This window comes from Colletotrichum gloeosporioides, assembly GCF_011800055.1.
Source record: "Colletotrichum gloeosporioides strain Lc1 chromosome Unknown consensus_76, whole genome shotgun sequence".
Taxonomy (NCBI): domain Eukaryota; kingdom Fungi; phylum Ascomycota; class Sordariomycetes; order Glomerellales; family Glomerellaceae; genus Colletotrichum; species Colletotrichum gloeosporioides.
In genome coordinates this window covers 51,926-75,951 of record NW_025544721.1, presented here as the reverse complement: position 1 = coordinate 75,951, position 24,026 = coordinate 51,926, and the positions used below count along the sequence as shown (strand labels likewise).

Genomic DNA, 24,026 nt, shown 5'->3' with positions numbered 1-24,026 from the left:
TGACCATAGCTTCAAGTGCACAATGAGTGCATGAATTGCACAAGCCTCTTCGAGATTCAAGAGGTGCGATTACTCATGGTCAGATCTTGAGTGGTGATCACATTCTCAAGGATGAGGAGAAACAGCTTCTGGTTGGTGCCTAGCGCCAAGGTGCTGACAACGCCACCCTTAGCGCCTTTTCAGCTGAGGCCCGTTCGCGAACGTCAACCTCATCTGACATATCTGATCGTCATTTCACTCACACTGACGGCGGCCTTTTCAACGCAGTGATTGCCCCATACCATCTATCAACATGCCGCCGACACACATAAAAAGATCCAACGACCTCTCTATCCAGCTCGTCAACCCTGCAACGCCGCTGTACCCAGGGAGCGTCGTCCTAGGCCACGTCGTCCGCAAGTCTCACATCGTCGCACCGGACGCCACCATCCGTGTCCGCATCCTCGGCCGTGCCAAAGCAAAACTCGTGATCGACCGTGGAAACAACTCAAAAAGCTACTACCGCTCCCGCTTCAACTTCTGGCGCGAGGGAGCCATCGCCGACGTCGTCCATCATGGACCGATACACGTTGCCCAAGGCACAGGAGAAGAGCAATCATGGCCTTTTGCATTGGCACTTCCGACTCACACCGATGCCGCCGCCGTGAATGCGGGGTTATCTGAGAATGAGAGGGCCGCGTGCTTCTTGCATGCGCCCGGTGACCCACAAGGAAAGCTGGGTGTGCCAGAGCAGCCTCTGCCAGGAAGCTTTTTTTTTGAACACTCTGGGTTCGGCAAGAGTTGGCATGGATTTGTTGAGTACTGGCTCGAAGCCGAGTTGCGGGTCGAGGGGAAGAGCAAGATCATCGAGGCAACGATGCCACTGAGGGTGTGGTCGGTACCGTCGCCGTCGCCGCCAATGATGGATTTTGGATTGACTGGGAGAATGATGAACGGACTCGTGTCGACGCAGCGATTAATTCCCGGAATGGAAGATGCGAAATTGAGTTTCAAGCAGAAGTCGCAAAAGTTCTTTGGATCTTCCAAGGTGCCGAATTTCCATTTTTCAATGAGAGTCGAGTACCCCACGCAAATACAGCTGGGGAACCCATACACGATACCCTTCACGTTGCGGATTACACCAAACCGAGAGAAGAGCTCCGAAGTAATCCAAGATGTCCCTCAAAAGGCATACATCAAGAGCGCTACGCTGGAAGTGCACAGCACCGTTGGTGTCATCTGTCCGGGAACATTCGACTCGCATGAAGGCAGCAAGACAAGGAAGCTGTGCATCGGCAGGACCAGCAAGTTTGTCAACGGAGTCGACGGATTCGAAATCCCTTGCGCTCCTAAGGAGGATGTGCTGGATCTTGGGGCAGTCTTGGGTCTGCAGATTGACGCCAGGGGTTCGGTTGTTGGCGCCTCCAAATTCGGCGGGACACTCGAGACCATGTCACCAACGTACACTACATACTGCGTGAGGCTATCCCATGTGTTGCACTGGGAGGTGAAGGTTTCCATCGGGGGTGAATCATGGGAGTGCGGATGGCAGAACAGAATCGTTGTGCATCCTCCGGTCGAAGAGGCGTTGAGCGGGGGTGTTGGAGCGGCGTCGGCGGGTATGGCGACCTTGTCATTAGAACCGCCTCCACCACCAGTTGATGAAGCAGTTCCGGCCTATGAAGGTCCGAGTACGGCGGCGCCAGCATACGAAAAGGTAGCAGGAGGTCAGGCGTCGAATGAGGTCAATGGTAATGGGGAGGGATCGTCGGCTGTTGGCGGCGACATGAAGTCGTGACAGCGGAAAAGCCAGGAGTGAGCGAAAGAAAGGACTATACCCGAGTAGGACTTATACTAAAATTCAGTGAGCACAGTATTTAATGGCAATGTGGGAGCAAGAGCATCGAAGGGGCAATCGATTTATTTTTGGGTATAATGATGTCAGGAGATGACGAAGACCCCTGACCTAAAGTCATAGAGGGGAAGGATCCTAAGACGGTGTAGGACTGATGTATGGCCCCTGATATGAACACGAATATAATGGTACATCTTCTTCAAGTCAATCCATGACTTTGTGCTTCTTAGAGTGCGTCTTCAGTGGCAAGTCAGCTTCGGCGCGGTCATTTGGGTACATCCAACCTGCTTGCGCCCGCTCAATTGGGTCTGCAATCAGAGCAAACGGCCCTATAACATCCCTCAATGATGTACGTCTCGGCGCCTGGGTTCGTGTCGTAGCACCAGTTGAGACAGGCGCCGAAGCCGCCGCTGAAGCTGCACTCGGCCGAGACTCGGGCCAACAAGAGGGCAAAAGGAATGATGGTGAGCTTCATGATGTCGAGTTTTTTACTGAGCTGTTGACTAAAACAAATCACAACGACAGCCACATTCTAAATGGGAGGGCAGCATCAATACTCTTAAACTGGATGTCCAAGAATCATAACGGAGTCCTGGAATAACCCGTTGCCAAGCGAAATATCTCGTTTCAGCCCCAGTTGCCATTTATCTCCACGACGCAAAATGAATTCCGACGATGGGAGTAACTTGGATCCGAGGGAAAATCATGCTCAGCGTAAATCATGCTCAGCGTATCAATTGCTGATCTGCATCACAAGCAAGTTTAGACGAACCCGTCATCTTAGCAAGTCAGTTCAGGCACCGAGATATCTGTTCATGGCAACTGCCTAGGATGACTGGTGAAGATATCACGAATCACGAATCTTGCTGCCTGCCGGGTTGACGGACTCTACACCGACATCCTTGTTTGCGAACTTGTCTAGAAGAAACTTTAATTTGATGCGGCAGTGTTCACTTCTTAAGCAGTTGATGGTCGTTGCCGGCACTACGGGGCCGAAAAGTCTCTGGCGCCGTCATACTGAAGCGCCGGGCTGTTGCCGTAGGAATTGCCCGTTCTTCTTTTAAGAACGCTCTGAGGTCTTGAATAGATCTGCCGATCACCGAGTTGAGTTGATGCTCGGTCTCCTCCCCGTCCACTGCGAGATCCAGAGCTGCTTTTGCGCGATTCCCTCAGCTTCCTGTCTGTCGCGAAGCAACGCAAGGTCATCATCGAAAGCCCTGTCTCTGACGTGTAAGGGGTTTTGGTCAACGTATCTTATTTAGTCGTTCAGCTTATCTCTTAGAGTGATGGCGTCTAGCAGAGCCTTTTGAATGGCCTCAATTATGGCCTCGGTCTTGCCAAGTTCCCTGCTGACTTTTGCCTCGGCGGCCAGGACGTAATTGAGTCGTTGCCGGCTAGTCCCACACGAGCGCGCGATCTTTGACTTTGACTTTCTGATCAGGGATTTGAAAGCCATACAAAGCGCATTATTTCCAACGAAGGACATCATGCGTGCTCAGCCCGCAGTGCTGACGAGATCCGGTCGGGGCCATTCCGCTGGATTTTGGTGTAGAGATGGCCTCTTCCCAGAATCGGTCATGTCTTTTAGGGCTGCGTTCTATGGATGAGGGGTGGTTTGAAATGGCGAACGATTCTTCGCCATGGAAGACACATTAAACCAAAACTTCAATTTTAGTTCATTATTCCGTTCGGGCTTGACTTGCAGCTCACATTGCCTGGGCTGCATTTGCATCTGTTGAGGACAGGTATGAATTAACTACAGAATTGAACGCGCCACATTGGCGCCATTCAACGCGCCTAGAACCAAGAGCTAAAATCAATTTCGAAGATCCACCCCAAAGATCTCCTAAGACTCATAGTTAGACCGCTGCCACACGCTGCTTGGGGCGGATAAAGCACATTACTTACGGATATAGCCTCGGCTCTTTCCGAGGAAAACGGCCGTGGTTTCTGTAAAAAGCCTCCGTCGGCCAATTGCAATTTCCTCTCTTGTCTCTGTAACACATTGGTCTATGGATGTTTTAGTTCCGGGTCCTTGCTTGGGCTGAGTGACTTACGTCCTCAATTGTTTCCTTCATGATATATCGTATAACCATTATTTGTTGCTCCTGACCCAACCGGAAAGCTCTGCCAATAGCTTGAAGCTCAATTGATGGATTCCATTGAGGTTCCAAGAGATAAATCCTAGTCGCATTCGCCAAGTTCAGTCTTGTGTCGCTATTAGCTTCTGCCAGAGATAACCTCAGAAACACCGTCTTACCCAACGCCGCCTGTTCCCAAGGTCATCAAAAGAACATTCGCTCCGCCAAGGGAATGGAACTCTTTAAGAATTCTTGTCCGCTCCGGTATTGGCAAAGATCCATGAATGAGGTACGAATTTATACCATTGGAAGCAAGAAGATTCTTTGCAAGATCCAATGTCTTCTTCCACGATGAGAATACGATACTGAGTGCCTTGTCAGAAATTGTCGGTTGAAACACGGACTGGAAACTCGGAAAGATGTTTCAAATTACCTCTTTTTGTCATAGTGATCATAACTGCGAAAATCATGTTGAAGATCTTGTAAAAGGGCTCTAAGCTTCGTTGGGTAAACTGTGTCCGCATCTGACCCCAATTGGGTTGTTATTCTTTGCTGAGTAGGAGTGGTGAGATCGTTGACCGCATCTTCTTGGCCTTGAGTCGAGCAACTAATGCATCTCAACTTGGCCGCGCAGTGTTTTGGCACGCATCCACTGCAAACTAAATGGGTGCATCCTTGAACCTGAATACCGCCGTCGCTTTCTAATTTGTGCTTTTCATGGATGCTGTAAATGTTGCGGTGACAATAAACGCATATTGCGTTGTCTGTCTGCTGGAGGTATGTCAGTAGCTCGTATGGATCCGTTGGCATGCCTTTGTTGCTTGCGGCTTGCATGAAATCAGATCTACCATTGTTACAAAACAAGCGTAGTCGCAGGAGGGACTGCAGAACAGCTGTGTTATGTTTCATTCTTCCACGCATACTGACTGCCATTTGGATCATCTGTCGGCTGTCTCTAATAATGCAATTATACTGTTCGCGCTCCATGTCAGAGAGTTCGAGAACTCTCTGATGATGAATTGATTTGGGAAGGTTGATAACATCTCTGGTTCTGCGTAGGCAAACTGTAGAGAGGAGAGTTTTCAAAGCCTCAAAGCTCTGTCTAGACGATGAGTTGCACTGAATCGAGATGAATCGCCTGAATGTTGCTGCGTTCTCGAAAACTGGAACTCTGAGAAAAGTCATGAGTGATCCGAGATCTTCCAAGCTATTCTGAATCGGTGTTCCTGTTAGACACCACCGATGTTCTGCTCTCAGGCGAATCAAGGCTTGGAACTGCTGGGTTGTTCGGTTCCGAATGTCGTGTGCTACCAAGACCTAATGAGTCCTGATCTTTGAACGTCAAATACAGAAGACAGAAACAAACCTTCGTCTAGGACTATGCGAAACCAATGTATTGCAGCCAGTGGAGACGACGTTTGACTTGCCTCAGCTGCGATGGTTGCGTACGTGGAAAAGACAATGTGAGATTGTAGCAGTTCTTGGGGAGACTCTTTTCGCTTGTGACCATGGTACTTGTAAAATGTCAAATTCCCTGGGTAGACATGTCTTGTCCAGCGTTAGAACGACTTTTGTTAAGCCTACGCAGGCGTAACGCTTATCAAATGGAACGAACATACTTTCGAACTTCGGCAATCCAGTTGTCAATCAGCACTGCGCCAACCATCAGCGCAACTGCATCCATAGATTTGTCTGTAATAACTTACATGGTGATGGAACGACGATCAAAGTAGCACCTGCGTGGATTTCATCCCTGATTGAGTCCTTTTTGTTCCACATCGCATGCTTAGCCGCTCGATCGAAGGACCCCGCTATGGCTGAAAGCATAGTCAGGGACTTTCCAAGGCCCATCTCGTCTGCTATTATGCCACCTTTGACTTGTTGGGCTGTATCGGACTTAGATCCTGTAATAATATGCTGATAGCTACCAATGACATCAGTGGTTGAACATGTTGTATCTGTCCCTGGTGGGCGGTTGGCTTACTATGAATCTTCCCCCATGTCGACGTAACGCCACATGCTAAGATTTGGGGAAAGTGTCCCCGTCTCAGTGCGGGATACAAAGTCAATGGCAACTCTTTGGTGTCTAAGACTGTGTTAATACGCAACGTTGACAGAACCTTCCGCGGGACAGGGCGCTGGTAGATCGACTCACGGCAGTAGTTGACTTTTGATTCGTTCATCCGCCAGTTGTTCGCGAAGAACTCCCTTATGAGAGAGGGAGTCAAGAATTCGGGTGACCTCTTCGGAAACATCGACGTTCGTTGACATCGTTTCTTCCATAACATCCTGTGCATTTATACTACCAAAGAAGCTACGTTCGTGACGCAAGATGTCTTCCTCGGAAGAATGGCTGATTTCTAGGTAGTGTGGATTGTAGTACGCTGTTCCGCGAAGGTCTATACTTGGACGTTGAAGGGTAAAAGGGGAAGTTGACAGTGTTTCCCCAACACTTTTGGCGTCCTCTTTGGAGCCGTAGATGATTAAATCAACCTCCATTACTGGTTTTCCACTTCGAATTTTCCATTCTTGTAGAGCTGCGGTCCACTGTTGGATTGTGACAGTCGCTTGGAACTGTCGCACACGAACCTCTCTCAGCTTCAATATGAGCTGACAAATCTCTTTAGAAAGTACTGCAACAAGTCTGTCTTCACAATAAACTCCAAAGTAGGAGCTAACAGGACGGACATCGAAGACGGTGATTGGGCTTGGAAATAGTCTACGTGACTCTTCCAGATATCCCTGTAGCAGACATTTGACCTCGATGATCTTTAGGCTCTTAGCCTATCATTATATTGATCAGGTAGGCTTGTATGCACAAAACTTACACTACCATAGCAAACATCCTGGCTTGTGTCGGGTAGATTGGTAGACGAAGTCGCTGCAGTCCGAGAGGCCCCCGCGACATTGCTTTGCCATGTGTCAGACTTCAAGCAAAGGGCTTCTGAAGCATAATTTGCCGGCACATTGGGATAATATGAGTGGTGATCATCCTGAAATGTTGACCATGATCGCTTCGAAGCCATTTTGGATCAGTTGGAGGATGCCGGTGTGGTGCTTTCTTCGATGGCGAGATTCTCTGTATATTTGGTGTGATGGATGAGGCACAGATTTCCGCAATCCGAAGCGGGGTTCTCGTTGAAATAAACAAGGCCTTATCCCTTATCCCGTGCAACCTATGTGCGGCCCATGGACGCCTTGTCTGCCTTGGCAAGTAGGTGGACCGGCCCGATTAGCCCCTCGTCACAGCACATCGTCCTATCACACTTGCAGGAGTACATCAGGGCCCGTCGGCTACATTGCCATAAAGTGTGTACGCCCCAACAGGACTGGTTGACATTTTTTCTCCCGTCTCTTGCTCAATCTAACACCCGAATTTCAGGCTTCAGCGACTCATCCCCAGATGGCACATGCTAAAAACCCACCGCTTTCTGATACTGCCACTTCCCTCAGCCCGTTTGAGGAGGAGCTGGAGGCATTCAAATCTCGACTTAAGCCTCAAGAAAGAGAATACTTCAAGTTTTCAACGGAACATGAGTTCACGAAGGAAATCGATTCCCTCCAAACCAGATTGCATAAAGGAAGAAGGCAACAAAACATGACTAAATTGAAAGGATTCATAGAGGCGATGAATCAATTCGGAAAGGTTATCGATGTATTTTGTCAAACGTCTGAAGTTCTCGCGTTTGTTTGGGTATGTAAGGCATCCATCCAATACTTAAACAATCCAAAGTATGATTCTAGTCATTCATTACGAACGTTGCTATTCGGGCGGGTACTGACCGGGCGGAATATCAGCTCTTTGAGTTATAAGTTTCCTATTGCAATTCTCATCAAATTTCGTACTCTTTCTTTCAGATCCTTCACTGCCATTTAGGCCGTTATTCCTTTTGACGTCTTTGTTGTTGTTACTGTCGTCGTCCATGATCACTATCCGCCCGGATAGCCACATCCATTGTATGATGTATCCATCTGAATAGCAAGACACTAGCTTAACTTTACATTTCAAGGCTGATTTGGCAATTCTTATTGAAGGGACCATGGAAGCTTCTTCTCCTCATAGGAGACAGTTTCTCTACAGCATTCAGCGAGCTCTTGAATACGTATCAACAGCTTGGGAGAACTCTTTGTCTCCTTCTCCAAACTTCAGACCTCTTCTCAGATGACAAAACCACGGCAGAGATTCTCGCTATTGTGTATAAAGATGTCTTGGACTTTCACTTTGAAGCTTTCAAATATTTTCAACAACCAAGTATGAGCGAACATCACCTTGAAGAACAGGGAATTGCGCCAGTTGAATTAAAACACCTGTGACATCCATATGAGAACCCAAGCTAACATCCGGCAGTGTTGAAACAGATTTACCATGCGACCTGGAAAACGTACAAAACGAAGTTCTCAGATTTAATACACAACTTGGACCAACATGGATTGTTGCTTCTTGGCCAAACCACACTTGCGCAGGCGAGAAGATCAAGGGAACAGGAGATAGGGCAAAGACTTCGAGATCGTAGCGACAGAGACTGCCGCGCACGAGAGAGGATAATTGGATGGCTACAAGGAGCAGGCATGGATTCCAACGTCAAGAATGACCATGCCAAGTTACTAAAAGTCAGATCCAATGCACCCAACTCGGGCAAATGGCTCTTATCTAAAGCTGAGTTCAAAAGATGGTTTGGTCGATTTCCCAGTATTCCGGCTTTACTGTGGATTAACGGCATGCCGGGCGCGGGGAAGACAGTTTTGGCTTCCATGATTGTTGATCAGGCTCAAGCTCTAAGTCACACAACAGTCCTGTACTTCTATTGTAAGGCTGACAACCCGGAAAAAAATAACTTCCTTTCCATTGGGCGAAGACTGCTTCTTCAACTGCTGGAGCAGAACCCGGAACTTCTATATTATTTCGACAGTCAGTACCAGTCAAGCACCGATGCCACTCTTACCACGATTTCACATTTGGAGGAACTACTGCAAATCGGCATAAAGAATACTGCAAGCACATACATCATCCTCGATGGCCTCGACGAATGTCCAGTAGAAGAGACAAAGGCCATTTGTTCATGGTTTCGGAAGCTGGTTGAAGATCAGCCAAATGCAAATCCCGACCAGATTCGCTGTCTGTTCGTGAGTCAAGATGAAAAAACCACTAGACAGGCCTTAAGCGATATTGCGAGTTTGAAGATACGGGCCAGCGACAATATGGAAGACATTGCTGAATTTTCGTTGCATTGGGCGTTAAGAATAAAGAAGAGGTTTGGGCTACGGGACGAAGAACGAGTCTCGATTGCAAAAAAAGTCCCGGATGTTTGTGGAGGTAAATTATTTTTCTCGGTCTAATCGTCATGATATCCTCAATGAATTAACAGACCATAGGAATGTTTCTACTCGCCAAGTTAATTTGCGAAAATTTATATGAGCAGGCAAACCTTGATGACCTATACACCGAGCTGCAGCCGAACACGTTTCCACAAGAAATTGATGAAGCGTTAGTTGATCCACCCTTCTTGAAATGTTTTAACTTCGATTTGCAACTAACCAAATCAAGATATGGGCGCATCATGGTCAGACTTTCCAGCCAAATGCCCTCTAAAGGCAAGACGGATTACTGTCTTCTCCTGCTTAGCTGGCTTGTCTGTGCCAAGAGACCGTTGAAATGGTGCGAGATTCAGACGGCCAGATCAATCGACCTCGAAGCGCGTACTGTCAACTTAAATCGCTATTCGTTCCGGGATGGCCCCAAGGACATTTGCGGTTCACTTGTCGAGGAAGATGATGTCAACGGCACCGTTGAATTGATCCATCTCACTGCCAAACAGTCAGTTTTCATGAGCCCCCAAACCCCGCATGTCACTCCGCGGGGAGTTGAAGAGACACCTCTTAACCCGTCACGCAAATTCAAGGTTTCTTATCCGGAAAGAGTACGTGAATCTATCTACAGAGGAGATCAATTTCACAATGATATGTGTGAACTATCTAAATCTTCCGGCATTTCAACTTCCGCTTGTCGATCCTGACAGGCATACTTTACAAGGCTATTACAACTTCCTAGAGTACGCGGCTCTTCACTGGGTCCGACATCTCGAATCCGCATTGGAACACCTTCAAACGCATAGCAAACTCGGCAACGAACTTGCGGAAGCTCTTGGTCGTTTTCTTGAGCTCCATTTCACCAACCCTAAAGTCACTTCAGTTCTTCTTGGCAAACACCGACGGAAGTGGAAGGTCTTCGAACCTTTTCCCTTCTTCGAGAACCTATCGCAAGCCTTCTTGTCGACTCGGAAACACTTGACCACATTCGAGGAGATGAAGTCTGAAGAGACGGCTATCGACGTATTTGATATCCTACAAAAGGTCCGCCAACATGTCGAGTCTCTAGCTGCGCACGACTCAAATCCAGAAACTTTGGCCTTGCTAGAGAAATTCTTTGGCAGAAACATGTTTAAGTGCTCGAGACCCAGCTGTCACTTCTTTGAAATGGGATTCATATCAAGCCATATGAAAAGTCTTCATATGGAGAAGCACCTGAGGCCATTCGTGTGCAAAATCGAGGGCTGCCCAACTTCGGCCATTGGCGTGGCAACTTTGAAAGATCTTGAAGTGCACATGCGTCTCTCGCATGGTATTGGAGGAGACAGTACCACGACGTTGGACTTCCCATCCGAAGAGGAGCTCAGAAAGCCATTTCACCTACCTAAGCAGTGGTCTGGGCCATTCTCTCCCATTGAGATATCAGAGTCAGAATCGGGATCAGAATCAGAATCAGCAGACACCGAAGCGGAACCAGCCCGAATGGCCTCTTCGCCAAAAATGCAGCAGGTCAAAACGCCCAAGACAAAGAGGCAAAAGTCAGAGTACATTTGTCCTATCTGTTCAAAGAAATTCACCAAGCGTTTCAACATGCAATCTCATGAGCGTTCACATTCCACTCAACGTCCCCATGAATGCGACTATGTCGAAGGGGACAATGAGTGCAAAAAGACATTTGTTCGGCTGAGCGATCTCACGCGTCATAGAAAGTCGCATAGTGTTGGTCAGTATCATTGCAGTGGAATCAAGCCTGATGGTACTGAATGGGGCTGTGGAAGGAGTTTCTCAAGGGCTGACACCTTGAGGAACCACCTTGCTTCACAGGCTGGGGCTCAATGCCGCGCGATTCGGTCGGAAACCTTGGTGGACGGGGCGTAGTCTCATTGTCACTCCTCCCATTCCCTACTATCAATACGACCAGAACACCATCTTTCTAAATGTTATGAGTGCCCTTTACAACCTAGTTTAACTTACGTGAAAATCCAAGTCGGATAGGGAGTCATTGGTAAGTACCTATCGAGGGAAAAGCTCGACGTTCTGTGTTCGGGACTGGGCTACCCGAAAGTGTGGCAATTCCGATGCAAGTGCAAGATGAGATATGTTAGATAGGTATATTTGCAAATGAAGGTATTCTAATTTTAGCCACCCACAGCTTGATGGATTCCTGTCATATCTCAAGTCGAAATCTGCGGGGCAGATGCTGACTTGCGCCGAGTATGGTTCGAACGGGTAAAAGCGATTCACGCCACATTGATTGGCTACTGGTTGAGGCTGCTATGGGCCGCATGGTTCGCACCTTTGGTTTGCCATGGCCAGTCGCGATTCAACGGGGTGACATCTGGCGTTTATTGGTTAGTTATCGCGCGGCCTGGCTGCAGCTGTCCTGTAACCTTATCTTCTTTTGGCTCTACGGATATTCCGATCCCATTCCGTATTTCGCTCCCGAAGAATTCTGGAGCACCTGCTGGCGAATAGGAATGGTGATCTCGCGTCCACTTCAGAATAAATTTCTTTGCAATTCGGTCAGTGTACCCGACCAATCAGTGGCAATGATCCCATTGTGCTGAGCCGTTGCGCGTTCCCCGCTCACTTGCTTACCTTATCCGTCTTTACTTACGTCTCATCTGCCTCATCGTCACCACCCTTGGTTGATGTCCCTTGCGATAGCCAGCCTCTACACTAAGGGATTAAATCACCCGATAATAGCAACAGCATGCATCGTACGCCTCAATTTCCCTGTTGTGAGCCAATTCAACGAATCAGATCTCAGCAAACACATAACTCTACCAAACATATTTTCCAACGTTCTCAAGCGGGTGACTCTAACCATCCTACGAAAACCTGCTGAGTCGCTGCCCGTAGGTGAAGTTTTGCAAAGGAACAGAATAAAATTTTGTAACGCGTTCGACTCTAGCAAATTTGATTTACGAGTTGATACTGCTGTCAGATTCGTCTTACTATGGGAAACCTGCCACTGTCTGAAAGGGGGCTGCATGGTGTTCTGCAAATACTGGCGTTTCGCATCTAGTGAGTGTTGAGTGAATGACGATGAGAGAAGTTTAAAGGCTTCGGCAATTTTGATTCTGGAAGAACAATACTGGAAAGCCCCAGGTCCAGATCTTCAACCCCTTGCTCAGCCGCAGCGCTGTTTGAGGCGAGAATATCGCGAGCGCGCACCATTCAGCCTCTCCTAGTAAGCAGAAATTCTTTTCTGATTAAGTTGTCAACAAGTAGATCTAGGTCGTTCTGTGAATGATGATCTATCTTCCATCGACAAGATGTTGCCACTGGAGCACTCTGTAAGTATCTATAGCTAACAAACGCCAACTCACTATGCCATAACGCGATTCGGCGTTATTCTCTCGGCTTTAGATGTGGAAGCTTTCCATTCAACATGACTCGTCTTTGGTTCGACTTCCTAAGAAGCTACTATAAATGGAATTCGAAAGTTTTATCCCAAAGCAAATGACGGTGCGAAAGATGCTAAACATACTTAAACACTACATCTTTGTTGCTTCAACTTGTGAAGGAGCGAAGCGGCGTGGTGCTGGCGGACTGGCATTATTAGAACACACGAAAGTCTGCGGAAATAGTACGAAACCTCATGGTAGGCAGCTACTCGCATGCAGAGGTACGCATATAGCAAACTCTGAATGACGCCCGCAAGAATTCTATTCAATGATGGAATAAACGCATTGCGCATATACACGCGAACTTCTGGTTGTATCTCCTATGTTTTCCAATCACTACTCTACCTCATCCGCCTCTCCAGCGAACCGGAACGTCAAGCCTCTGACCTCCTCAACAGAATCCGCCATCTCAATCAAGCATCTCGTAACCTCATACTTGTCCGTCTCATAAGTCCGCAGCGTGTCCTCCATCTCCTTGTCCTTGACCAGAAAAGCCTTTCCCTTCACAGGCGGCGCCTTGCCGTCCGGAGTGTCGACAAGCGCCTTGTACTTTCCACCCCACATCTTCAAAACACCGCCCTTGATTGATGCCTCGCGATAGTCAGGCTCCACACCCAGTTGCTCCCGAAGGACGGCGGGGTCCGCGAGCGTTCCGTAGAAGAAGTACCATACCGGATACTCGTCCTGGGCAGGCCGGAGCCTCTGGTCGTCGTCGCCGGTGATGCGGTTCTGCGGGAACGTGGCGTCGCATCCAAGAGTTGGGTAGATTGAGGTCTTGAAAAGGTCCTTGTCGGCCACGTTATATTTGATGATGGTAGGTTGAAAATGGGGCTTGGTCTGGCGGAAATGCTGCAAGATGTGGAACTTCGACTCCTCTCCAATCTTGCAGAACTTGGTTTTGTCTCCATCCTCGTTGGTCGCACTGAACACCTCGGGTGGCATGGGCATGCGTCCTAGACGACGGACATCCTTGAGTGAATCAATTGGCTTCTCGAGCTTGATGAGATACTTTGCTTTACCAAACTTCAGGAGCTTGGTAACTTGGTCGGGTATCTTAGAAGGGGCCTCTAGGTCCATGTGGCGTTGATGGTCCATGATATCGGAGGGAAGAGGATCGACATCCTCTGGCTCGTTCAGAGCCTTTGAGGCTATCTCCTCCAGATCGGCAAGAATATCCACGTCATCCATGATTTCGCGATCGATGCCTTTGCAAGGCGTTATTGTGTTGTAATGAAATCTGATCGCCTTCTGAGGTGGTAACAAAGACGCAGAGAAGTTTTCAAATTCACAAAAGCTGTGGGAAGTGCCGGAGAGTTTCTCAACTTCAGGACGGGGAATGTTCTCCGATAACAAAGGAAGAAGAGAGCAAACGGAGATACCTTGGGAGTGGCAAGGGTCTGAATAGAGCTCCCGAGTGAGTCAAGGTTGAGTCAATAAGCGGAACCAAACCATCAGGGTGTAATCTAAAGTCCATATCAGTCGCAGAACCAGACAATTGTGAAGAACTCATACAATTGAAATACCATCAATATTTGAAACCTGAGTTGAATTCAATGTCTTCTAGTATGCCATGAAGAGTCCATACTACAAGGAATCCATCTTCACCGTATCTAATGGCAATTGACAAAAGGGCTTTGCGAAACATCGTATTGTTGTATATGTAACTGAAGTAAAGGTAATTTGTACAAGAAAATGAAGCATACTTGAATAGCTACAAAGAGATACCTAAATGGAAACCTCATATGGTCTAACTCAGGTACTCTCCTACAAGAGCAAGGTTGATAATCGAGGCCAACCCATACAACGCAGCATCATTGGTAGAAACCCAAGCAGCCTCATCAATAGGTGTCAGAACCGCACTACCATTGAAGTGGACAGTGCTCCAAGGCGAAGACTCCTTGAAGCCATCAGTGTTGAAGAACTCATTCCATGCGCGAGCAGCCAACGTCGCGTTGTTCTGGCGATGCGCGGCGTAAGCAGTGAGACGAGAGTGTCCTTGCTTGAGGTTGAGGTTGCCGAAGGACTTGCCATAGCGGGCCGTCTGCTCAGCTGCACCGGCACCGTAGTAGTAGGAGTAGTCATACCAGGCAGCCTCGAAGCCCTCAGGGACCTCCTCACCGGCATGCTCGATGAATTCGGCGACGACCTCGAGGAGACCAAACACAGCTGACAGATGGGAGACGGCGACGAGGCCCTCGTTGTTGGGGTCCGCAGGGGGCGGGCCAAGAGTGCCATTGGCGATGCTGTACAGACCAGAGCCGGTGACGAAGCCGTTCTTGAGCTTGGCGATGCTGGCAGCGGTGTTGACAAGCTTGGTGCGGGCTTCTTCCCAGCGAGGACCACGACGCTCCCACTCGATGAGCCAACCGGCCGCAAGGGATGACCAATCAGTTCCAAGGCCAACAGCAACAGACGCATTGGGAGTGGGAACCCAGCCGTCGGTGCGGACCTTGCGGTTAGGGTCGAGGACGCCGTAAGTCTTGTCGGTGTCGAGAAGCTCCTCGATGAGTTCGCCAACACGCTCGTCGCCTCCAGAGACATAGTAGAAGACCTTGCGGTACTGAGGAGTCGAGATACGAGCTTGCTTGGCGCTGTCACCCCAGTGCTGAACACCGTGACGGGTACCGAGACCCTTGAGATCGCCCAGGTGGTAGACGTCAACCTCGCCGGTGTGGCGGACCTGAGCCTCAGCGAAGCGGTAAACGTCCTCGCGTCCTGTGCGCAGGAAGTAGTTCCAGAAGAACAGATCAGGAGAAAGCTCGGAGTTATCCCAGGCGTAGCCACCGACGTCGTAGCGCCACTGGTGACGGTCGGTGTCGTAGGCGTGGATGAAGTCGCCGTGGTCCCAGAAGCCGTACCACTTGCGCTGCTCGACCTGGCCCTCGTAGAACTTGAACAAGAAGTCGAGGTGGTCCTCGATCTTGGCAGCCTGAGCGTTGGGGTTGGCGACGGGAGGAGCCCAGTAGGTGCCGATGGCCTTGGTCTCGGCGAGGTACTCGGACTCGCCAAAGAGAACGGGAGGGTTGTTGGTGTGGTCGGTCAAGTCGGACAGCAGCGTTCGGTTAGGGGTCTGCTCGAAGCCGTAGAGGAAGATCTCGTTGGTGCGGGCGATGCCGTAGGGGTTGTTGAAGCCGGGCTCGTAGTCCTCGTAGGTGATCTCGAGAGCATCGAGTTGGTCAGCATAGTCCTCCTGCCCGAGACCATCGTGGAAGGGACGAAGATCCAGAGGAGGGGCATTAGGGCTGTAGATCCAGATCGTGATCTCACCCTTCTCGGTAGCAGCGTTGGTGATGTCGATGCCAGTAGGGTAGCGCTTCCAGAAGTTTCGCAGGCCGACAGCAAGACCACCCTTGGTAGCACCACCAAGGTACGCGAGACCGCCGGCACGAGTGCCGCCAGGGATGTTGATCCAACTTTGGCCGGCCTTGGTGCGCTTCTTCAAGGTGAAGCCGTCGGGAGACAGCTGGGTCAAGCTGTAGTCGCTCCAGGTGGGGATCCAGTGAAGTCTGGTCGTGACTCTCTGGTCCCAGGTCGCAGGGTCAGCGAGCTCGGTGCCCTCAAACTGGTCGGTTCGGACCTGGGCACCGGGGTCTCTGCGCAGTCCAGTGATACCCTGGACGGCCTCGCTGAGCAACCCTCCATCGACACCAGAGATTCTGACGTGGCGGTTGTATTGTTCTTCTCCCTCAAGAGGAACCTCGAATCGGATACCGAGGCCGGAGATGAAGTCCTCCTCGGCCTTGCCGTCGTAGACTACCGTGTGGACGATACGAACCGCCTCGGAGTTGGCGTAGGTGTAAAAGCGCAGAATGAAGGGAAGCCAATCATCGTGACCGCCGTCGGCCGCCTGGTGCTTGCCGCGGACAGTGACAAGAGCTCGCGCTGTGTTGTCCTTGCTGACGGTGACCTCTTCGATGTTGCTCTCGAAGTTGAAGTAGTTGATCCCGGATTGACCCTTAGCCTCGGCGTAATCCTCGACACCAGACTGCGAGTGCAGGACCAGCTTGCCGTTCTGGCCGATGACCTTGCCGGAGGCAGTCTTGATCTCGCTGACGACCGCATTGCCTGACTTGGGGAAGGTGATGGCAAGCTTGCCGGTGTCGACGCTCACCACATCGGATGAGTCCGTCACGGTAAGACCACTGTTGGACTGTCTCTTCGCACGGGAGAATCGAGCCGTCGAGTTTGCGGAAGACGCGCTGACGGTGTACTCGTCGAGGATCGTGTCGGACTCGGGGATCGCGTGGGCGGACCATTTGATGGAGCCGTCGGGCCAGTAGGCCGTCACCCACGACTGCAACGGGCCGCCGCTGGAGATGGTGAACTCGGTCGAGTTGGGGTAGTGCTTGCCCTTGGCCCAGGGAAGACCGAACGTCGTGCCGGAGTTGTATAAGGGCGTGCGACCGAGCCACTTGACATTGGCGCTGCTTCCGGTGCTGTTCTGGGCGTCTGCCGAGCCAAGGAGGCCGGTGAGGGCCACGAGGCCGAGGACGAAGCGAGACATCCTTGGGCTTTGAGACTGTAACAGTGAACGAACGACTGGATGTCGCTGCCTCTGGAATGAAGAGATGCGGCTGTCGCGTCCCTTTTCAAAGACACGACTCGAGCATCGGGGCAATGGGGTGCGAATTATATGTCATCCGTCACCGTAGTCAAGTCTTGGCCCGCAGCACTGCCTCGAGATCGCATCATCCGGCACGGTGATCTCGAAGTCACACCTGGGACGGACCATTGCGCCCAGGACTTGGCCCGACGCGACTTCCCAATCTGATGATGCCATCTCTTCGCTCCATCTTTCTCGGCAAGTCGCCCGCACAGGTGCTAGATGCTACGCTGCCCTGCCGCTAGATCTGCAGCTTAGATTGCGGTCAAGAGGGTTGCTGAGTCGTTCCTCCTCGAGTCGCCGTTGACCAACCTGAAGCTAGGCAAGAGCAGCAACCAGCTTCGACGTAATTTTGGGTGAAGGAGGGGGAGCTTTCCCCAAAGGCTTGGCCTGTTCGGTACAATTGCACCGATGGCGGAGGAAAGGAGACGGGCAAAGGGTCCAACCGTCCAATGTTGACCACCTCCCTGACGGGGCAATTGAGCCGGACTGCAGGTCCCGCAGATGTTCCACCGAAGAACCGAAGGCAGCTCAAGGTGTCATTGGGGTGCGATCCAATGGGGAAGAGCCGAGGAGCATGCGGGGTAATCCATGGACAGAGCTTGGCGGCGAAAGAGCGGCGAAAGAGGTTCGAGGAGCGAAATTAGACATGAAAATATGCATATTGCTCACATGAGTGGACCGGGGTCAGACGGGGACTGCCCTAGACAGAAGCTGGTCTTTGATGGCAGCTTCAATCACGCAATATCGCGCCATTGAGAACTGATAGAGAAGATTGAGCGCTGCAAAGCTGTTATCGCGGTAAAAACGATAAAAGTTACAATAGGCGCCTTGCATCGAGCATTGCTGACCCCTGGAGATTGCGAGCTTGGCAGAAACACCGATGCAGGAACGCGCCGGATCTGCGGAATAGACATGGACCACCACCGGGCCATCGCGAAGCTTGACATTTTGAAACGAATGATGAGATGAACCTTTGCACTGTAATTAATGATGTAGAGAAGAATCGAATGGCGTTCGAACCCATACTCGAGCTTATCAGGAAGACGCAATTCACTTCATCGCCAGCGTCATCCTGATCCACCCCACTGCCCCTATTGTTCGCATCGTCTTCCAGCCAGTAACATTTTCACCACATAAACCTTGGTTTATTACTCAGACACATCTTACGACAAGAACATGCCGTGGCTGCCATCTCAATCGTTGAGCTTCTAATTGTCGGTCATTGTATGGACAAAGCCGGGTAAACATTGGATACTGGCCGTTGAAGCAATTCATACTTGTCAACGAATAGAGCGATTGAGCACGCACCCAAAACGTTGCCTGTCTAATCGGCGCGGGCCGTCATCGTTGACTTTCTGTCGGCTAATGCCGGTCCGCCATGTGGTGCTGTCACAACGAGCAAGTCCCACAGCAAGAGATCTCCGGAAGCCGGAATGACACCTCGAAAGTCCAAGGGGTAGAAAGTGCCGTGGAGTCACGTCATGAGCTTACTCATACAGGGAGATTTCTTTTATACAAGAGCCTTAGACTCCAGAGGCTACGGGTATGCTACCTTCTACTTTTCTAAGCTTTTATTTATGCTTTCGCACAGCGGGTCACCACCTGCAGGCAGACCTTCTTGACTGCCGTATGAGTTAGAGAATTTCTCGAGGGTCAAGCCTTCATGCGGAGCGAACCCCTGACGTACAGGCGCGCGACATTCGTTTCCGCTTCGGGGTCCTGGAAAAGCTAACGTACGGATCCGTAACTTCGTGCTCATCTGTGCTCAGTCGACGAATTGCAGGAGATGAAAGAGGTAATAAAACGGTCTTCCCTCAAGGCGTGGGTAAGAAGAGTAAGTACATGTAAGCAGGTAAAGGGGCCTCGAATAGTATGGCTGGGGAAGCAAGGGCAACAAGAGCAGTAGGACAGTTAAGAGTAGTAGGAATAACAAGAGGAGCAAGACTTGCACAGGCGGCAAGAGGCGCGAGCTTTCGCTCTGGGGATTTCACTAGGCGCTGGCTGCAGCATCCACAACCCAGTGTCCTCTCAACCTCCCGTCTGCCCCTCTACCTCATTGCAACCACACCTTGGGCCGACTATCTAAAGGCAACTATTAGGAATTTCATTTCTGTCTTGAATTCAATTGTTCGGACGCAACTTTAGGGGGCTACTATCTGCGCCTAACAAGAGAGGCGTGGGGCTGGAAAACACCAAGGTCAGATAACGATCAACTGAGCGTCACTGGCGGCTATGTCTCGGACATTGTCAGAATGCAAAGAACCACCACCATCCTGACCCAGTTACGTTGACTACATCAATGGCCGAAGATGTCGATAACGTTCCAGCTGCTTGTGATGAACGGGAAAAACAGGACAACCTAAATATCAATAACGCTGACCCTCCAATGAATACGAAGAACCACCCCCAGCTGCTTGCGACGAACGGCAAACAAAGGGATTACCCATGTATAATTAACGCAGATTCTCAATCAACTACAAAGAATCACCCCAAGCGGACCCACTTACGTCGACAACATTAATAGCCGAAAGTGTCCGGAGAGGTGATAACACAGGCGACAAGAGAAATTACGAGAGAGAGGATGAGAAGGACGATTACAGTCATATCGTTTTGACGGCAAATGATGTCGTTTCCTTAGACACAGCATCGAAGATACAGTACTCCATACCATCAAAAATCAGCTTAGCTACCATCACGCGCTGCCCAAATTCAAGCCTTGATCTCACTTCGAGCATCATGCTCCGCGACGTTCTCGTGAGCTTCGATCACAAGCTTTTCCGTCTTACGGGCGACCTCGTCCGTTAACCTATCCTCGTTACCATCCAAGATGACAGCCGTCTCCTCCAAGCTCATCTTGCCCGTCTCGACGAACAGGAAGTACACCACCACGGCCTCGAACGCCAGCCAGACATCGTAAGTGATGTAGTACTTCCACTTCGAGTTCGTGACACCCACTGGGTTGGCGTACTGGTTGAAGATTAGAGCCAAGGCAACGAAAAGGTTGTAAAGAACCAGACCCTTTGCTCGGAGATTGAAGGGGAGAATCTCAACGACATAGGTCACCTGCAGAGCACCCCAGCCCATGTTGAAGACGACGTTGTACAGGAAGATCATGGCCAAGACACCCTTGGCGAGGCCTGGTGATCCACTTCCGGTAAGGTCGGTTTGTTGTTCGTAGGTGGCCTGCAGAGCTGTCCAGGTGACGTAGCAGGCCAAAGCGCCCAGAGTCGAGGCGAGGAACATCGTGCGGCGGCGGAAGCGGTTGACAAGGAACGACGCGATGAGGCCCCATATCATTCCCCAAAGAGTCATCAATGCGTTAATGAGAGTCTGGGTATCTTGGGAGGTGTAGCCGATGGAGTTGAGGATCAGACTAAGATAGTACGAAATGAGACCATTACCGGACCTAGATTTCGAGGTGTCAGTCGTACCATTCTCATGTCTGTGAGTATTTTGGCAAGGAAAGGAGCATACCATTGAGAGAAAAATCCAACTGCCAGGATAATGAAGAAGCGCCGACGGTTTCCGGGAGTCTGGAAAAAAGACAGGTACGATGTCGATCGCGAGGCCTCAGCTTCGAGTCTCAAGGCCGTCCTGATCTCCTCCATCTCCAACGGCACAACCAGATCAGTTGGGTCTCCGTTTGCATGATACTTGACAATCAAAACCTCGGCCTCGGCATCTCGCTCCTTCGAGATCAGCCATCTCGGTGACTCTTCGATGAAGAAACACAGACCCAACTGAACGATGCTAGACACCCCCTGGAGGATCGAAGGAATGCGCCATGCCCATGTGTTGCCGATTCTGAAGGTGCCAAAGGTGATCCATGCCGCCGATAGGGCACCGAGGCCCCATAGAGAGTTGTAGATACTGACAAGAGGGGCACGTTGGGATGGGTAGGCCAGTTCCATGATCATCAGAGGTGCGGCTGTGATGTTGAGCGCGAGGCCGAATCCGAGGACACCACGCGCTGCGATAAACATGCCGACATTTTGTGATGCACCTTGCAGTGCCACACCAATGAGGAGAATGGAAGCACTCAAGAGGAGGGCAGGTTTGCGGCCGAAGCGATCGCAGAACCAAGCGCAGAAGGGAAGGGCCACCAGTTGTCCGACATTTTGGATCGCGTTCAACCTGACGACAGCTCATCAGCAGCTACGCTAAGATGCACATATTCGAGCAAACTTACAGTCCCAATTGTTGGGCATCCGGGTTGTTGAAAGACTGCCGCCATGTGTCCAAGGACTGCAGTCCATTCATCATCGATCCATCATAACCGGTCGCGTAACTTGACACCAATGATAAGACAAGGATACAATTCAGCTTGACTATGCCCGGGTTCGAAAGCCATTTCAGCGACCCTCTGTTTTTCGCAATCGCCGCATCGACAGTCACGGGGATGCCGCCCGGCTCTACTGATGATGTTGGACCCTTCGCCATGGTTGCGTCTTCCAGAAATGAACAGAACTAGAACGCGACTCACGCGAGCTCCCAGTACTCGGGAGTGGTGATATTAATATTCGACGGACCCGAAGAGATAACAACCCGAGAGACAATCACGCTTTCCTCGGGTACCGATATCAGCACCAAGAAGCCCGGCCAACCTCCGGGCCGGCTCTCACACGATCCAATCTGTCGGGCACAGGCCGCTCGGGGGATTCTGCCCTTACGCGCCAGATCGAGCCAACAGAGGTAAGGAGATACCAGCGGGGTTGGGGAATCCCTCACGTTGTCGGCAATAGCTATCGGTGCCGAGGGCAGTTTATCGGGCGAAAGCCTTCCGAATCAGGTATCGCGGGCGATATGCCATGCGTAACGTGACCTCTCAGGGTTGCGGAAATATCTTCCGGCAATGGTATCTATCAGCATCTGATACGGCCAGATATCACCAAGAACCACTGGCTCGCCTATGGGAAAAGCCCCAGTCCGATGTTTATCCTGTTTATCCTCCGTGGTGCCACTATCCCTAGCCAGCATGCGGTCTCTCCCCCGCAAAATGGTCACTTGTGACCAGCGCTGCCGCAAGTGCAAGTCACTTAGCAAGTAATATAAGCTAATCAGCTAAGTTAACGCTATTACTACTACCTAAATAAGTAATTTATTACCCCTTAATTAAATTATTAGACTTAGTATCTTATTTATAAATAGATCTAATTAATAGGAGGTTATAGATTAGTTAGTACCTTATTTATTCTAGTATATATAGTTACTAAAATATAATACTATTACTAATATTATAATATCTCTATATCTAATTAATACTTTATAAACTACCTTTAAAATACTAGACTTTAAGTAATCCTTTTAAAACTTTCTAAGGGGGTAGAAGTTATTATAGTAGTTTAAATAGTATAAAGAGTATTATAATTAGCTATCTTTTATAAAAGATATTTATTATCCTATATCTTCCTTATTATTTATACTTATATATTTATACTTCTTATAATATTAATTACTACTACTACTTCTTTATCTACTACTAATATATATATACTTTTAAGTACCCTTTATACCTAAATCTTAACCTAAATTATAGCTACCCTTACTATTAATATCCCTCTAAATCCTATAATTAATAACCTACTTTATATTATTATAAGTAACTAAAGGTATATAGTTAAAGAGTAGTTATTATAAAGGTAAAGTAGAGGTTAATATAAAGGTATTTAGAGGCTATAGGCTATAGTTAGGTTAAACTAATAGAAGAAGTACCTAAAAGGTAAGTATAGTATTACTATATTACTTTTACTTACTTCTTCTAAGTTCTTTCTTTTTTAGTTTTTAATAAGTACTTATTAAATCTTTACTATAGAGGGTTCTATACTTTAAACTTATAGACCTTCCTATCTATTTAGCCTCTACTAGCTAAACTATCCCTAGGCCTTCTAGCTAGGTATTTAGTTCTTTATAATTATTCCCCTTCTAAATATAGTAATCCCTACTATATATCTAAGTACTATAGCTAGCTTCTTATTAAAGTCCTTCCTCTTATCTAAGTAATATTTATTAAACTTAATATTATTATCTTTATTATTTAGTAAGGTACTTATTTACTATATATTTACTAAAAAATAATAGAGTTTTTAGAACTATAATTATAGTAATTAGATTATAATTCTATTTATTAAAACTTTTCTTTTTTTAAGTCCTTTTTATACTTTTTATTTAGAGATATTTTAAAAGGATTTTATTATTTCTTTAAAGAAAAATAACTATCTTTAAATTATAGGTTTTATTTTTAGTATTTTATCTTTTATTTAATAAGTTTTTTTTTATATAATATCTTTATAATAACTTTATTTTTTATCCTATTATCCCCCTTCTTAATAGGCTTATTATAAAGCTATTAAATAGGTTAGATAGCATTTATTACTATTAATTTATTACTCCTACCTCCTTATATATAATACCTACTATAATAAATAACTACTATCCTTTATTATCTAAAGTTATAGCTACTTTTATAATTATTTAATAAAGCCTCTTAGCTATTTATAAAGTAATAGTTTTTTTCTATTTTTAAAGTTAATTTCTTTTCTTCCTTAATATATTATATTTATTTATAATAACTTTTATATTTTTATAAGTCCTTTCTTAAGTTTTTATAATATATTTACTAAACTTTCCCTTATTTTATAATACTTTTATAATTAATATTATAAATACTAAAAGCTTAATTTACTAACTCNTCCTTTATTTTATAATACTTTTATAACTAATATTATAAATACTAAGAGTTTAATTTACTAACTCCTTAAAGAGTATAGTTTTAATAAAGAGGAGCTTAG

At 48.3% G+C, this 24,026-nt stretch overlaps 6 protein-coding genes across 6 annotated transcripts; 2 read left to right on the top strand and 4 right to left on the bottom strand.

The window, feature by feature from the left end:
* Positions 1–292: 292 nt before the first annotated feature.
* GCG54_00002424 (uncharacterized protein) lies at positions 293–1,777 on the top strand (the record flags this gene model as incomplete). The annotated part of the gene is made up of 1 exon (XM_045402516.1): positions 293–1,777. The coding sequence occupies one exon, from the start codon at positions 293–295 to the stop codon at positions 1,775–1,777; it is 1,485 nt and encodes a 494-aa protein (XP_045259551.1).
* Positions 1,778–3,734: 1,957 nt separating this feature from the next.
* Positions 3,735–6,212, bottom strand: GCG54_00002423 (Regulator of chromatin subfamily A member 3-like 1; the record flags this gene model as incomplete). The annotated part of the gene is made up of 7 exons (XM_045402515.1): positions 3,735–3,827; positions 3,892–4,051; positions 4,095–4,280; positions 4,349–5,222; positions 5,282–5,449; positions 5,622–5,879; positions 5,900–6,212. 7 exons carry the CDS (start codon positions 6,210–6,212, stop codon positions 3,735–3,737), a joined length of 2,052 nt encoding a protein of 683 aa, XP_045259550.1.
* Positions 6,213–7,950: 1,738 nt separating this feature from the next.
* GCG54_00002422 (Vegetative incompatibility protein HET-E-1) lies at positions 7,951–9,505 on the top strand (the record flags this gene model as incomplete). Its single annotated transcript, XM_045402514.1, has 4 exons — positions 7,951–8,167; positions 8,264–9,229; positions 9,289–9,404; positions 9,461–9,505. Coding segments are annotated over 4 exons (1,344 nt in total), but the record flags the coding sequence as incomplete, so codon positions are not given.
* Positions 9,506–12,968: 3,463 nt separating this feature from the next.
* Positions 12,969–13,820, bottom strand: GCG54_00002421 (uncharacterized protein; the record flags this gene model as incomplete). The annotated part of the gene is made up of 1 exon (XM_045402513.1): positions 12,969–13,820. One exon carries the CDS (start codon positions 13,818–13,820, stop codon positions 12,969–12,971), a length of 852 nt encoding a protein of 283 aa, XP_045259548.1.
* Positions 13,821–14,379: 559 nt separating this feature from the next.
* GCG54_00002420 (uncharacterized protein) lies at positions 14,380–17,136 on the bottom strand (the record flags this gene model as incomplete). The annotated part of the gene is made up of 1 exon (XM_045402512.1): positions 14,380–17,136. The coding sequence occupies one exon, from the start codon at positions 17,134–17,136 to the stop codon at positions 14,380–14,382; it is 2,757 nt and encodes a 918-aa protein (XP_045259547.1).
* A 2,811-nt stretch (positions 17,137–19,947) lies between these two features.
* Positions 19,948–21,678, bottom strand: GCG54_00002419 (Lactose permease; the record flags this gene model as incomplete). Its single annotated transcript, XM_045402511.1, has 3 exons — positions 19,948–20,644; positions 20,713–21,372; positions 21,428–21,678. 3 exons carry the CDS (start codon positions 21,676–21,678, stop codon positions 19,948–19,950), a joined length of 1,608 nt encoding a protein of 535 aa, XP_045259546.1.
* Positions 21,679–24,026: the final 2,348 nt, after the last annotated feature.